The sequence below is a fragment of the Somniosus microcephalus genome, unplaced genomic scaffold, assembly GCF_052327205.1.
Source record: "Somniosus microcephalus isolate GS21.2 unplaced genomic scaffold, FLI_Smic_1.0 unresolved_chr4, whole genome shotgun sequence".
In the NCBI taxonomy this organism is placed as follows: Eukaryota; Metazoa; Chordata; class Chondrichthyes; order Squaliformes; family Somniosidae; genus Somniosus; species Somniosus microcephalus.
This window is the reverse complement of record NW_028225182.1, coordinates 44660522-44675262: the sequence shown is the minus strand read 5'-3', so window position 1 is coordinate 44675262 and position 14741 is coordinate 44660522. Positions and strand designations below refer to the sequence as shown.

At 50.1% G+C, this 14741-nt stretch overlaps 1 protein-coding gene across 1 annotated transcript in view; it reads right to left on the bottom strand.

Annotated features, from left to right (window-relative positions):
- Window positions 1–5200: 5200 nt before the first annotated feature.
- LOC147090660 (cornifelin homolog) overlaps window positions 5201–14741 on the bottom strand; it is a 50772-nt gene continuing 41231 nt past the window's right edge. Inside the window, exons 3-4 of the mRNA XM_085977434.1 lie at window positions 11342–11523; window positions 5201–8762 (exon numbers count right to left, since the gene is read on the bottom strand). Coding sequence (XP_085833560.1) covers window positions 8526–8762; window positions 11342–11523 — 419 coding nt within the window. The 3' untranslated portion in view covers window positions 5201–8525. The remainder of the gene's footprint in view (window positions 8763–11341; window positions 11524–14741) is intronic.

Below are 14741 nucleotides of genomic sequence, written 5' to 3'. Positions count from 1 at the left end.
TGGGCGGGGGTCGTGGGGGTGGGACGTGGTGGGGGACGTCTGTTAAGTGGACCGCCAGAATAAAGCAGTTCGGTCCCGGTGTGGCACAAGAGCTCACGTTTTTTTAAATTTGTTTTTATGTATGTGAGCATTTATTGCCCATCCCTAGTCGCCCCTTGAGAAGGTAGTGGTGAGCCGCCTTCTTGAACCGCTGCAGTCCGTGTGGTGAAGGTGCTCCCACAGTGCTGTTAGGGAGGGAGTTCCAGGATTTTGACCCAGCGACGATGAAGGATCGGCCGATATACTTCCAAGTCGGGATGGTGTATGTGACTCGGAGGGGAACTTGGAGGTGGTGGTGTTCCCATGCCCCTGCTGCCCTTGTCCTTCTAGGTGGAAGAGGTGGTGGGTTTGGGAGGTGCTGCCGAAGAAGCCTTGGCGAGTTGCTGCAGTGCATCTTGTAGATGGTACACACTGCAGCCACGGTGCGCCGGTGGTGGAGGGAGTGAATGTTTAAGGTGGTGGATGGGGTGCCGATCAGGCGGGCTGCTTTGTCCTGGATGGTGTCAAGCTTCTTGAGTGTTGTTGGAGCTGCTCTCATCCAGGCAAGTAGATTATGGTCGACTGGACCTCACCCACCTCCAGCTTTCGATTTGCAAGTGGCCCACTGTCTATCGGCGTTAAAGGAAGGACTGTATTGTTTATCAGCTCCACCTATCTCCAATTTGCGAATAAATTTGATGGGAAAGGTGGAGCTTCTGGGGAATGTAGCCTATCTTTCAGAAGAACCCCAACAAGGACCTCAGTCAGATGACTAAAAAATAAATTGACCGAAATCGCACATAAGGTTTGGAATTCCTCGAAACGAGGCTTGGGGTGTGGGCAAGGCTGTAATTACTTTTTTTTTTAATCGTTCATGGGATGTGGGCATCATCAGCAAGAGCGGTATTTATTGCCCATTCCTAATTGCCCTCGAGAAGATGGCAGTGAGCCACCATTTCAGAGGGCCGTTAAGAGTCAACCACGTTGCTGTGGGTCTGGAGTCATATATAGGCTAGACCGGGTAAGGGCGGCAGATTTCCTTCCCTAAAGGACATTAGTGAATCAGATGGGTTTTTACGACAATCCGGTAATTTCTTGGTCATTTACACTAGCTTTTTTAATTCCAGATTTATTTAATTAACTTTATTTAAATTCCCCAGCTGCCGTGGTGGGAATTGGACTCGGGTCTCATGGAGCATTAGTCCAGGCCTCGGGATTACTGGTCCAGTAACATAACCACGATGCCACCGTACTGCCCATTTTATGGCTGATTAAGATTTCTGAAATATCCCGGCAGCCCACTTGAGAACTGGACGGTGCGATCACAAACTGGGCCAGCCGGCGATTGAAATCAGCCAGACGGCGGCTTCTCCCGATCACTAACCAGCACCCACTGCGGGAAAGGAGATGAGCGTTACGGGGGGGAGGACTGAGCTGGGCTTGACTGTGAGGCCCTCTGCAGTCGAATAGCCTGATGCAGGAGGGAGTCGGGGGTCAGCGCCTCGGCTTACGCATGAACCGTAGGTGGCGACTATGATAGGATTTGCTTAAAACCTGTTACATCAGTAGCATTTTCCAGTTCTGATGAAAGATCCCGTCGACCGGGGGGCGCGGGGAGGAGAAAGGGGGGAATTTTTACCCGAAAAAAATGGGTGGCTTTGGAGTCGGGTGGGAGGTTAAAGAGTTAAATTACTGAATCCTGATTCCCAACCCACCCAATTCCGGATTTAACAGAGGGGGGACGGGTTGGGGGGGTGGCGGCGGGTGGGGGGAGAGCCAATCCGCTGCCAGGAGGCGGGCCACTCATTTAACTATTATAATGAGGCTGGCGTGCCTCGTGTTGATCCACCATTACAAATTTAACTCTGGCTGGTTGGGTTTCCCCAGGCCCTGGTCCTCGTCCGGCCCCGATTCACACCCTGTGCACCCCCCCTCCACTCCCCCGATGCTCCTCCTGCCTCCTCCCCCCACCCCCCCCGCTCCGGACCTGGTCATCCTCTGTTTCCCCCCCCGCCCAAGCCCTCCCCCGATTGCTCCTCCGGCCCCTGCCGACGCCTCCCTGCCTCCTCTCTGCGGCCTAGTGCCGCAGGCCTCACCGCCTGGCTGGCTGTGGGTGGGTAACAGAGCTTCGAAACGTTAAGCAGGCCCAGCCGTTCAATCCGGCAGGGCCTGCGGGAAAGCCGGTCTCCCGGGTTTCCTGACCGCCCCCTAGCCCGACCTCCACCGTTCCCGACCCGCCTCCCGATTAAAATTCTGGCCGTTAACTCCGTCTCTCTCTCCACTGATGCGGCCTGACCTGCTGAGTATTTCCGGCATTTTCCGTAAATGCCTGATTGCACATGACGAACTGAAAGCTTTTAATTAATTCTACCGTAAACAAACTTGCAGACTGGGCATGTAAATGGCAAATGAATTTCAATATCGATAAGTGTGAGGTGGTGCATTTTGGAAGGAGGAATAAGGGGGCCACCAACTCCTTGGAAAATAAGGGGGTAAAATTCGGTCGCCCCGAAAAAGTTAGCGCCCCCGCGCCCGAAATTCACTGGTAGCGCCCCAAGAGAGAGCTTATTAAAGGGAAGGATCTAGCGCAGTGCGACCCAGGGCCCAGGCTCCGTTAACCTCCCGCTGAATGCCTCTTAGGGTGCTAATGGGAGGTGCAAAGCCACCGAATTTTGCCCCCAATATTGTCTTCTTGAACCAGCACAGCCCCCCCATGTAACAGGTCACAAATGCAGCACTTATTCACAAGTGCAGAAAAACACACGCACAATTTGCGTCACCGAATTGAAAACAAAAAGCAGGAAAAACTACGATTTAACAGAAATAGACATTCATCTTTCTTCCAGGACACGAGAAGCAATCAGACTGACTTGGAAATGCTTACTAATGGGCCAGAAATTAGGATCGGGGGCTTGCCGCGCGTGCAAGCCCCCGATCTGCACTCACCTGGCGCGCTGACATCTGAAGCCCGGGCCTGCTTGCATTTCCTGTCACTGGCCCGGTTCAGATGTCGGCGCGATGTGCTTACCTGATCCAGCGGCGTAGTTAGTGCGATGTGCCGGCTGGGATCAGGTGAGCACTGTGCAGCCAATCAGGGGAGGGGAAGGTTCATTCATGAGTTTGATAGTAAAGACTGTCAAACTCATGAAAAGTACGGGCGTCCAAAAGACTAGTTTAACTTTAATTAAAATTTTAAAAAACATCCCAATAATTAAATAAACTATCAATAACTTTAAAAAACTATTTAAAACAATTAATAAAATTTTTGAAAACATTTTTTTTTTACGAATTTGGGTCTAAAAATAAACTTACCTTATTGTAAAGTCCTTAAAAACAATGAAGCTGTGGAAAAAATGTAATAATTTTAAATAATAGACCACTTACCTTCAAGAATCCACTCCTTACGCCTCCTTTTTTCATTTCCAAAAAGTTCAGGCCCTTGCACACGCGCAAACCTATCTAAACGAAGGAAGTTCAACGCGTGCGCGCAGAGTCCTGCGTGCACGCGTTGGACCTCTTAACCCCTTAGTTCGATGGAGAGGAAATGCCGGTTTCCCGCGCATGCGCTGTGCATGCTGGAATCCGGCACTTCCAACGGGCCCACGTGTGAGTACACCGTCCGTACTCACACGTTGGGACCGGAATTACTGGCCCAATATGTTGACGTAAAGATGTTAATTTACAAATTTCGCTTCTAATGTTTCCCTCTCAAACATTCTCCACAATATTAATCCCTGCTCTTATCATGAAAAGTGTTGAATTATTTTAGGTACTTAGCAATTAAATAGCTGGAAACAAACTTCATTGTACTCTTAGTTTTTAATCTCCTATTTCAAACATTTATACCAAATTGAAATTGTACATTTTCTGTGTCTTTCTCAATAAACAAGTCGTGGTTTCTTCTAAAGTAGCTTCCTGCAATTTGTATACATTATTACATAACTCTTGTTACTATTAACACTCCACTAAACGTTTAAGAGGAAATCTATATTTACATTATTCCTGGGACTTGTTCGGACTGTAGACAACTTCCCGGCTATCGTGCTGAAGACTTGTACTCCAGAACTAGCCGCACCTCTAGCCAAGCTGTTCCAGTACTGGCATCTATCTGACAATGTGGAAAACTGCCCAGGTATGTCCTGTCCACAAAAAGCAGGATAAATCCATTTACCGCCCCATCAGTCTACTCTCAATCATCAGCAAAGTGATGGAAGGTATCATCGACAGTGCTATCAAGCGGTACTTACTCACCAATAACCTGCTCACTGATGCCCAGTTTGACTGAGGGACTGAGAGACCCCAGTCAGTATACAGACATCTCCCTGATAGAGACTGAGAGACTCAAGTCAATGTACAGATATCTCCCAGAGAGAGAGGGACTGAGAGACCCCAGTCAGTGTACAGATATCTCCACGAGAGAGAGGGACTGAGAGACCCCAGTCAGTGTACAGATATCTCCCTGAGAGAGGGACTGAGAGACACCACTCAGTGTACAGATATCTCCCTCAGGGAGTGGGACTGAGAGACCCCAGTCAGTGTACAGACATCTCCCTGAGGGAGAGGGTCTGAGAGACACCAGTCAGTGTACAGATATCTCCCTCAGAGAGAGGGATTGAGAGACCCCAGTCAGTGTACAGATATCTCCCTGAGAGAGAGGGACTGAGAGACCCCAGTCAGTGTACAGATATCTCCCTGAGAGAGAGGGACTGAAAGACCCCAGTCAGTGTACAGCTATCTCCCTCAGAGAGAGGGATTGAGAGACCCCAGTCAGTGTACAGATATCTCCCTGAGTGAGAGGGACTGAAAGACCCCAGTCAGTGTACAGCTATCTCCCTGAGAGAGAGGGACTGAGAGACACCAGTCAGTGTACATATATCTCCCTGAGGTGGGACTGAGAGACCCCAGTCAGTGTACAGATATCTCCCTGAGAGAGAGGGGACTGAGAGACACCAGTCAATGTACAGATATCTCCCTGAGAGAGAGGGACTGAGGGACACCAGTCAGTGTACAGATATCTCCCCGAGAGAGAGGGACAGAGAGACCCCAGTCAGTGTACAGATATCTCCCTGAGAGAGAGGGATTGAGAGGCCCCAGTCAGTGCACAGATATCTCCCTGAGAGGGGACTGAGAGACCGCAGTGTAAGATTTGGATCACCGGTCACACACAGATTACCCAAAGGGCTTTAGGATTTTGTAAGGCTTTTTATTAAAGAGCAACATTTTATAGCATAATCAGATATTACATGTGATTAAGATAAATATATTAGACATACAACCCGTGACAGCAGAGAGCGATCTACGGCCCCAATGGCGGAATGCCACGATCGGACGGATGGTTAGATGCCCGATGAGACAGCGTGGAGGTCTCGGCTCAGTGGATCTCTGCAGCCAGTAGCAGCAGTCACTTCTGTTAATTCCTCCCTCGAGCTGTTGGAGGAGTTCGGCCGTCAGCCAGCATTGATTCCCACCTCGAGGAAGCCTTCGCCCATCGCTGTCTGACTATTTCTTCCTCGGTCTCTTATTTTATACTGTATTTCGATGGGCTGGTGATCACCTGGTGTCAATAATTTGTTCAGCATCTATAATCCAATTGTGAAGTGGGAGGGCATCCCTCACCACCCCTTCCTGCATGGCTGACAAGGCATTGCTCTCATCTTACTGAGGAATGTCTTGTTATGTTTGTTAAAAGACAGCTATTTCTTACACCAGTCAGTGTACAGATATCTCCCTGAGGGAGAGGGTCTGAGAGACACCAGTCAGTGTACGATATCTCCCTGAGAGAGAGGGACGGAGAGACACCAGTCAGTGTACAGGTATCTCCCTGATGGAGAGGGGACTGAGAGACTCCAGTCAGTGTACAGATATCTCCCTGAGAGAGAGAGAGACTGAGAGACCCCAGTCAGTGTACAGATATCTCCCTGAGAGAGAGGGGACTGAGAGACTCCAGTCAGTGTACAGATATCTCCCTGAGAGAGAGGGACGGAGAGACACCAGTCAGTGTACAGATATCTCCCTGAGAGAGAGGGACTGAGAGACCCCAGTCAGTGTACAGATATCTCCCTGAGAGAGAGGGACTGAGAGACCCCAGTCAGTGTACAGATATCTCCCTGAGAGAGAGGGACTGAGAGACCCCAGTCAGTGTACAGATATCTCCCTGAGAGAGAGGGACTGAGAGACCCCAGTCAGTGTACAGATATCTCCCTGGGAGAGAGGGACTGAGAGACCCCAGTCAGTGTACAGATATCTCCCTGAGAGAGAGGGACTGAGAGACCCCAGTCAGTGTACAGATATCTCCCTGAGAGAGAGGGACTGAGAGACCCCAGTCAGTGTACAGATATCTCCCTGGGAGAGAGGGACTGAGAGACCCCAGTCAGTGTACAGATATCTCCCTGAGAGAGAGGGACTGAGAGACCCCACTCAAGACTAGAGACAAGTTTAGTGCGATAGAAGCAAGAGCCTCTGACCGGTCACAGGAGTAAGTAGCACGGAGTCCAGTTCGACGGAGTACTGCTTCTACAGAGCACTAAACTCGGAATTTGGTGAGTGATGGAATTCGATGCATTGAGGAAAGTGGTGCTCTTCTGTTACTTTCAAAAACAAGGAGGAGTCTGAGAGTGGGAGCGTGAGACAGCGATACCTGAGAGCTGAGGTCTAGAGGCATTAATTAAAATGAATTGTTTAAACCAGATGCTAATTAGCTTTTGAAAGAGGGAATAGACATTTTGTAGATCAAGAATGGGCAGCTGATACTTGTTGCTTGCAATTCCTGTGCCATGTGGGAACTTCAGGACATTTCATGTGTCTTGCGGGGGCCACGTGTGCAGGAAGCGTTTCCAGCTTCTTGAGCTGGAGCTCAGGGTGTCCGAGCTTGAGGGGCAGCTGGAGTCACTGCGGAGCATCAGGGATTCCCGGCGCGTACGTTCCAGGAGCTGGCCGCCCTACAGGCAGAGCAGAGTTCAGGCTCGTAAATGGGTGGCCATCCGGAAGAGTAGGAAAAGGCAGGAAGTGCACGATTGTGGCATAGTGGTTAGCACTGTTGCCTCACAGCGCCAGGGACCCGGGTTCAAATCCGGCCTCGGGTGACTGTCTGTGTGGAGTTTGCACATTCTCCCCGTGTTTCCGTGGGTTTTCTCCGGGTGCTCCGGTTTCCTCCCACAGTCCAAAAATGTGCGGGTTAGGTTGATTGGCCATGATAAAAATTGACCCTTAGTGTTAGGGGGGATTAAATACATGGGGTTACAGGGTTACGGGGATAGGGCTTGGGTGGGATGGCTGTCGGTGTAGGGACCGGGTGCTAGGGTTTGGATGATCAGCCATGATCTCGTTGAATGGCGGAGCGGGCTCGAGGGGCCGAGTGGCCTACTCCTGCTCCTATCTTCTATGTTTCTATGATTCTTCGGGGTGTGTGTCACTCTCAAGCCGGCACGCAGCATTGGAGATTGCTGGGAGTGACGGCACCTTGAAGGAGTGCAGTCCCGACCATGGCACCAATGGGCGAGGGACAGCACCATGGGGAACAGCAAAGCGTAGGAATGCAGTGGTTATAGGAGATTCCATAGTTGGGGGGACAGACAGGCGTTTCTGTAACCGTCGCCGTGAGGCCCGCATGGTGTGTTGCCTCCCTGGTGCCAGGGTAAAGAACATCACGGAGAGGGTGCAGAATATTCTGCGGGGGGGGGGGAAGGGAGCGAGCCAGAAGTTGTGCCACACCTCCGTACCAATGGCAGAGAGAGGGCAGCTATTGAGGCCCTACAGTCAGGCTTTCAGGAGCTAGGGAGGAAGTTAAAAAGTAGGAGGAGATTTACCAGAATGGTTCCGGGGATGGGGGATTTTAGCTACAAGGCGAGGTTGGAGAAGCTGAGGTTGTTCTCCTTGGAGCAAAGGAGGTTGAGGGGAGATTTGATAGAGGTGTACAAGATTATGATGGGTTTGGTAGACGGAGAAAGGCTGTTCCCATTAGCTGATGGTACAAGGACTAGGGGACACAGATTTAAGGTTTTGGGCAAGAGATACAGGGGAGATGTGAGGAAGAACTTTTTAACGCAGCGAGTGGTGAGGACCTGGAACTCGCTGCCGACGAGGGTGGTGGAAGCGGAGACACTCAATGTTTTCAAAAGGAAATTGGATTGGAGGGAAATAAACTTGCAGGGCTACGGGGACAGAGCGTGGGAATGGGAGCTGACTGGATTGCTCAACAGAGAGCCGGCACGGACTCAATGGGCCGAATGGCCTCCTTCAGCGTTGCCATGACTCTATTGACTGTCTACGAGGCGCGATTAAATACAGCAAGACCCAAGAAGAGGTCTTCAGCAGACCCCAAACCATAGCAGGCAGAACCCTCTTAACAACAGAACCGTCCAATGAAAGGGGCACTAGTTGTAGCTTTTATTGAGAGGCGCAAACTTAAAATTCTGCTTGATCAACATTTGCGAGCAACCCCTCGCTGTTCAGCATTATTCATCTCTCCATGTTGCACCTCCTCCCCCTTCGTTGCCCGCAGTGGCGTTTTATTTTTGGTATGGGGGTGCAGTTTGGTTGGGATTCGGTGGGTAAACAGGCTGGGGCATATAGGCAGGCTGGGCCATATAGGCAGGCTGGGCCATGAAGGTTGGGTGCGGCAGAATCGAAGTGGTGGCATTAATGACGGTCACAGCGTTCTTGCGTTTTTTCATTTCCCGAGCAAGCTGGCACCAGCCGCAGCAGTTGCACCAGTACATGATGCAGCAGTCATTACAGATGGAGCCCTGGGTGGAAAAGAATGAACACAAAGCAATTTTTATTGGTCATCAATCAACCGATCATTCACCCTCTCCAAACCATTAATTTTTTGCATTCTGCCGAATCTTCAATTGTCCCAATTTTCCATGGTTCTACTATCCTTCCTGTAATCGGGAGACCCATCACGGCAACCCAATAGTCCTTATTCATGCTGGTCTCTAGAGCCGGGTGTGCTCAAAACCATGCAGTGCCATGAGGTGTCAGAGGAGTGGAGGTCCGTGCCAGGATCCACCGTAGTGATTCTCATGGTTTGAGATGTCCTGGCCACACGGGAGTTCCAGGGCCAGAATGAGAAAGTCACGATGGTCCAGGGACAGAATGAGAAACTCACGATGGTCCAGGGACAGAATGAGAAACTCACGATGGTCCAGGGACAGAATGAGAAACTCATGATGGTCCAGGGACAGAATGAGAAAGTCACGATGGTCCCGGGTCAGAATGAGAAACTCAAGATGGTCCAGGGTCAGAATGAGAAACTCACCATGGTCCAGGGTCAGAATGAGAAACTCACGATGGTCCAGGGACAGAATCAGAAACTCACGATGGACCAGGGACAGAATCAGAAACTCATGATGGTCCAGGGACAGAATGAGAAACTCACGATGGTCCAGGGACAGAATGAGAAACTCACGATGGTCCAGGGACAGAATGAGAAACTCACGATGGTCCAGGGAGAGAATGAGAAACTCACGATGGTCCAGGGACAGAATGAGAAACTCACGATGGTCCAGGGACAGAATGAGAAACTCATGATGGTCCAGGGACAGAATGAGAATGTCAAGATGGTCCAGGGACAGAATCAGAAACTCACGGTGGACCAGGGCCAGAATGAGAAAGTCACGATGGTCCAGGGAGAGAATGAGAAAGTCACGATGGTCCAGGGACAGAATGAGAAACTCACGATGGTCCAGGGACAGAATGAGAAAGTCACGATGGTCCAGGGACAGAATCAGAAACTCACGATGGTCCAGGGACAGAATGAGAAACTCACGATGGTCCAGGGACAGAATCAGAAACTCACGATGGCCCAGGGACAGAATGAGAAACTTATGATGGTCCAGGGACAGAATGAGAAACTCACGATGGTCCAGGGTCAGAATGAGAAACTCACCATGGTCCAGGGTCAGAATGAGAAACTCACGATGGTCCAGGGACAGAATCAGAAACTCACGATGGACCAGGGACAGAATCAGAAACTCATGATGGTCCAGGGACAGAATGAGAAACTCACGATGGTCCAGGGACAGAATGAGAAACTCACGATGGTCCAGGGACAGAATGAGAAACTCACGATGGTCCAGGGACAGAATGAGAAACTCATGATGGTCCAGGGACAGAATGAGAATGTCAAGATGGTCCAGGGACAGAATCAGAAACTCACGATGGACCAGGGCCAGAATGAGAAAGTCACGATGGTCCAGGGAGAGAATGAGAAAGTCACGATGGTCCAGGGACAGAATGAGAAACTCACGATGGTCCAGGGACAGAATGAGAAACTCATGATGGTCCAGGGACAGAATGGGAAACTCACAATGGTCCAGGGACAGAATCAGAAACTCACGATGGTCCAGGGACAGAATGAGAAACTCACGATGGTCCAGGGTCAGAATGAGAAACTCACAATGGTCCAGTGACAGAATGAGAAACTCACGATGGACCAGGGACAGAATGAGAAAGTCACAGTGGTCCAGGGACAGAATGAGAATCTCACGATGGTCCAGGGTCAGAATGAGAAACTCACGATGGTCCAGGGTCAGAATGAGAAGCTCACGGTGGTCCAGGGACAGAATGAGAAACTCACAATGGTCCAGGGACAGAATGAGAAACTCACGATGGTCCAGGGTCAGAATGAGAAACTCACAATGGTCCAGTGACAGAATGAGAAACTCACGATGGACCAGGGACAGAATGAGAAACTCACGATGGTCCAGGGTCAGAATGAGAAACTCACGATGGTCCAGGGTCAGAATGAGAAACTCACGATGGTCCAGGAACAGAATGAGAAACTCACAATGGTCCAGGGTCAGTATGAGAAACTCACGATGGTCCAGTGACAGAATGAGAAACTCACAATGGTCCAGGGTCAGAATGAGAAAGTCACGATGGTCCAGGGACAGAATGAGAATCTCACGATGGTCCAGGGACAGAATGAGAAACTCACGATGGTCCAGGGTCAGAATGAACTTCCCTCCCATTTCAAAAGGGAAGAGAAGAAATAACTGAAAAAGAAAATACTCAATGGGGTTGGAGAAGGAGCAGGGGAACGGGACTGAGTGGAGAGATCTTTCAGGGACCTAGCACAGGAACAATGGGCTGAATGGAGAAGGAGAATGGAACTGAGTGGGGAGTTCTTTTGGAAAGCTGGCACAGGAGCAATGGGGTGGATGGCATCCTTCTGTCCTGTAAAAATTTGCGTCAACGAGAGGATAAAAAGTGGCAGCACCGTGTCCCAGACCCCTGCCCCCTCCCCACCCCCCCCGCCCGCCACCCCCCGCTAGCGATACCCCTGCGTCGTCCCACACAAGGCAAGCCACTCCAATCTTACCGGAATGTTGTATCTCTCACGGACACCAACTCGCATTGCGAGGGAGATTGGAGGAATGGCTCCCAAACTGAAGTAGCCACAGGCGTTGCAGGAGGTGTCCAATAATGGGAGGCATAGGCATTCTCCGAACTCATCCACTGTCTTGCACATGAAGCATGGCATGCACCAAGCCGCGAAGCAACCTGGGGAGTGCAGAGCACAAAGACAGCGAGCTTAACACTAGCCTACAAGGACCACACATACCCACTCTCTATGTTACCACTCTTCTACCATATGGTACCAAAGTCGACAGGATTGCTTCTATGTCCTATTGTCATCATTCCCCGGCATGTGGGCATCATTGTAAGAACCAGCCATTTGTTGTAAACTCCTGCTGTAATGTGACCAAATTTAAAAGCTGACCACATTTTATATACCAGCATGCTGCGCGAGGCCAAGAGACTTTTGATGCTGTGGTTGGAAGCTGTGAAGGCTACCAGCTGTCTTTCAACAGATAAGGGAAACAGACCTTGAGAGTCCTGTGGGAACAGACTATTGAACTGTGGAATCTTTGCAAGAACAGAAACATCTTCAGACTATGGAATGTAACCGGCCTTGAGGCCCATGGATGCTTAATGGGCTATTGCTGAGAAGAACTGAAAAACAACAATTGACCATTATTCGTATAGTTTGGGACATGTACGCAGTGGCAGAGTTACCAAGTTTTGAGGTCTAAAGGGCGCTGTAAACAGACACTCAGGGCTGCAGTCGGGGGCGACCTGGTCGGTTAAGAACATACGAACAAAATAAATAAGAGCAGGAGTAGGCCATACGGCCCCTTGAGCCATTCAGTAAGATCATGGCTGATCTTTGACCTCAATTCCACTTTCCCGCCCGATCTCCATATCCCTTGATTCCCCCAGAGTCCAAAAATCTATCGATCTCAGCCTTGAATATACTCAACGACCGAGCATCCACCGCCCTCTGGGACAGAGAACTCCAAAAGGTTCACAACCCTTTGAGTGAAGAAATTCCTCCTCATCTCGGTCTTAAATGGCCGACCCCTTATCCTGAGTCTATGCCCCCTAGTTCTAGATGCTACAGCCAGGGGAAACCATCTCTCAGCATCTACCCTGTCAATGCCCTTCAGAATCTTGTATGTTTCAATGAGATCGCCTCTCATTCTTCTAAACTCCAGAGAGTATCGGCCCATTCTACACAATCTCTCATCATAGGACAAAACTGTGCCCAGTACTCCAGGTGTGGTCTCACCAAGGTCCTGTACAATTGTAGCAAGACTTCCTTACTCTTATACTCCAACCACCTAGCAATAAAGGCCAACATGCCATTTGCCTTGCTTATTGCTTACTGTACCTGCATGCTAGCTGTGTTTCTTGCATGAGGACACCCAAATCCCTCTGAACACCAACACTTGAAAGTTTCTCACCATTTAAAAAATATGCTGTTTTTCTATTCTTTCTACCAAAGTGAATAACCTCACATTTCCCTACATTATACTCCATCTGCCACCTTACTGCCGACTCACTGAGTCTATCTATATCCCTTTGCTGACTCTTTGGGGGAGAAATTCGGTTGCTTTGCGCCTCCTGTTAGCACCCTAAGAGGGCGCTAACGGGGTGCAAGGCAACTAGCGCCCAGGCACGGTGCCGCCAACGCCTCCCACGAAATTCAGCGGGAGGTTAGCGGCGACGGTAAACCTTAGCGCCCTGCGGCACTGCGCTGCCGGCGATAACGTCATCTGACACCTCTCTCACCTCCCACTGTAGTCACTGGCGCAACGCAGGAAACCTGGCAGCCAATTTGTGCACAGCAAGATCCCACAAACAGCAATGTGATCCTGGCCAGATATTCTCCTTTAGTCATGTTGGTTGAGGGATAAATATCGGCCAAGGACTCTGGGGAGGGAGAACGCCCCTGCTCTTCTCCCCTGCCCAGCTGTCCCATCTGATTCTCTCTCGCCGGCCTTCCCACCCAGCGCGCCCACTGTGGGCAAATCTTGCCAATCTCCTCCCCGTCCAACTCATCCCCTCCAGCGCTGACCCTGTGGATGCTGGCAGTGGGGCAGCCATCACCGACCCCCTCCGCATCTCCCTCCAGAATGTCTGTTCACTTGCGAACAAGCTTATTATCATGGATGACTGCATCGATATCATGGCCCTGACGGAAACTTGTTTGAGGGGTGATGACACCTTACCCTTAAATGAAGCCTCCCTGCCTGGCTATACCTTCCACCACTTGCCCTGCTCAGACCGCCGTGGTGGCGGTGTGGATCTCATCACCAAATCACACCTTGGTCTGTCTCCCTATTCCTCCAGCAGTTTTGCCTCCTTTGAGCATCTCACCTTATTCCACCCCTCTCACCTCTCATTTAAAATTCTCCTTCTCTACCGCCCACCCAAGTACCATAAAAATTTTATCACTGAGATATCTTCACTGTTCTCCTCCCTCAGCCTCTGCACCGAACGACTTCTCACCCTCGGTGATTTCCACCTTCATCTCAATTCATCATGCTCTCTCTCCTCTGAGTTCACTAGCCTCCAATCCTCCCTTAATCTCTCCCTCCATGGAAACTCCCCAACCCATATTAGAAGATAGGAGATAGGATAGAAACATAGAAGATAGGAGCAGGAGTAGGCCATTCGGCCCCTCGAGCCTGCTCTGCCACTCAATGAGATCATGGCTGATCATCCAAATTCAGTACCCTGTTCCTGCCTTCTCCCCATATCCCTTGATCTCTTTAGCCTTAAGAAATATATCTAACTCCTTCTTGAATATATTTAATGAATTGGCCTCTACGGCCTTCTGTGGTAGAGAATTCCACAGGTTCACCACTCTCTGGGTGAAGAAATTCCTCCTCATCTCTGTCCTGGCTTACCCCTTATCCTTAGACTGTGATCCCTGGTTCTGGACTTCCCGACCATCGGGAACATCCTTCCCGCATCTAGTCTGTCTAGACCTTTTAGAATTTTATAAGTTTCAATGAGATCCCCTCTCATTCTTCTAAACTCCAGTGAGTATAAGCCCAATCGACCTAATCTCTCCTCATACGTCATTCCTGCCATCCCAGGTATCAGCCTGGTGAATCTTTGCTGAACTCCCTCCATGGCAAGAACATCCTTTCTCAGATAAGGCGACCAAAACTGCACAGAATACTCAAGGTGCGGTCTCACCAAGGCCCTGTACAACTGCAGCAAGACATCCTTGTTCCTCTACTCAAACCCTCTCGCTACGAAGGCCAACATACCATTTGCCTTCTTACCCGCCTGCTGCACCTGCATGCTTACCTTCAGCGACTGGTGCACAAGGATACCTAGGTCTCGATAGCAAAATACTGCAGATGTTGGAAATCCAAAATAACAACAGAAAATGCTGGAACCTCAAACAGAAAATCCTCAACCGA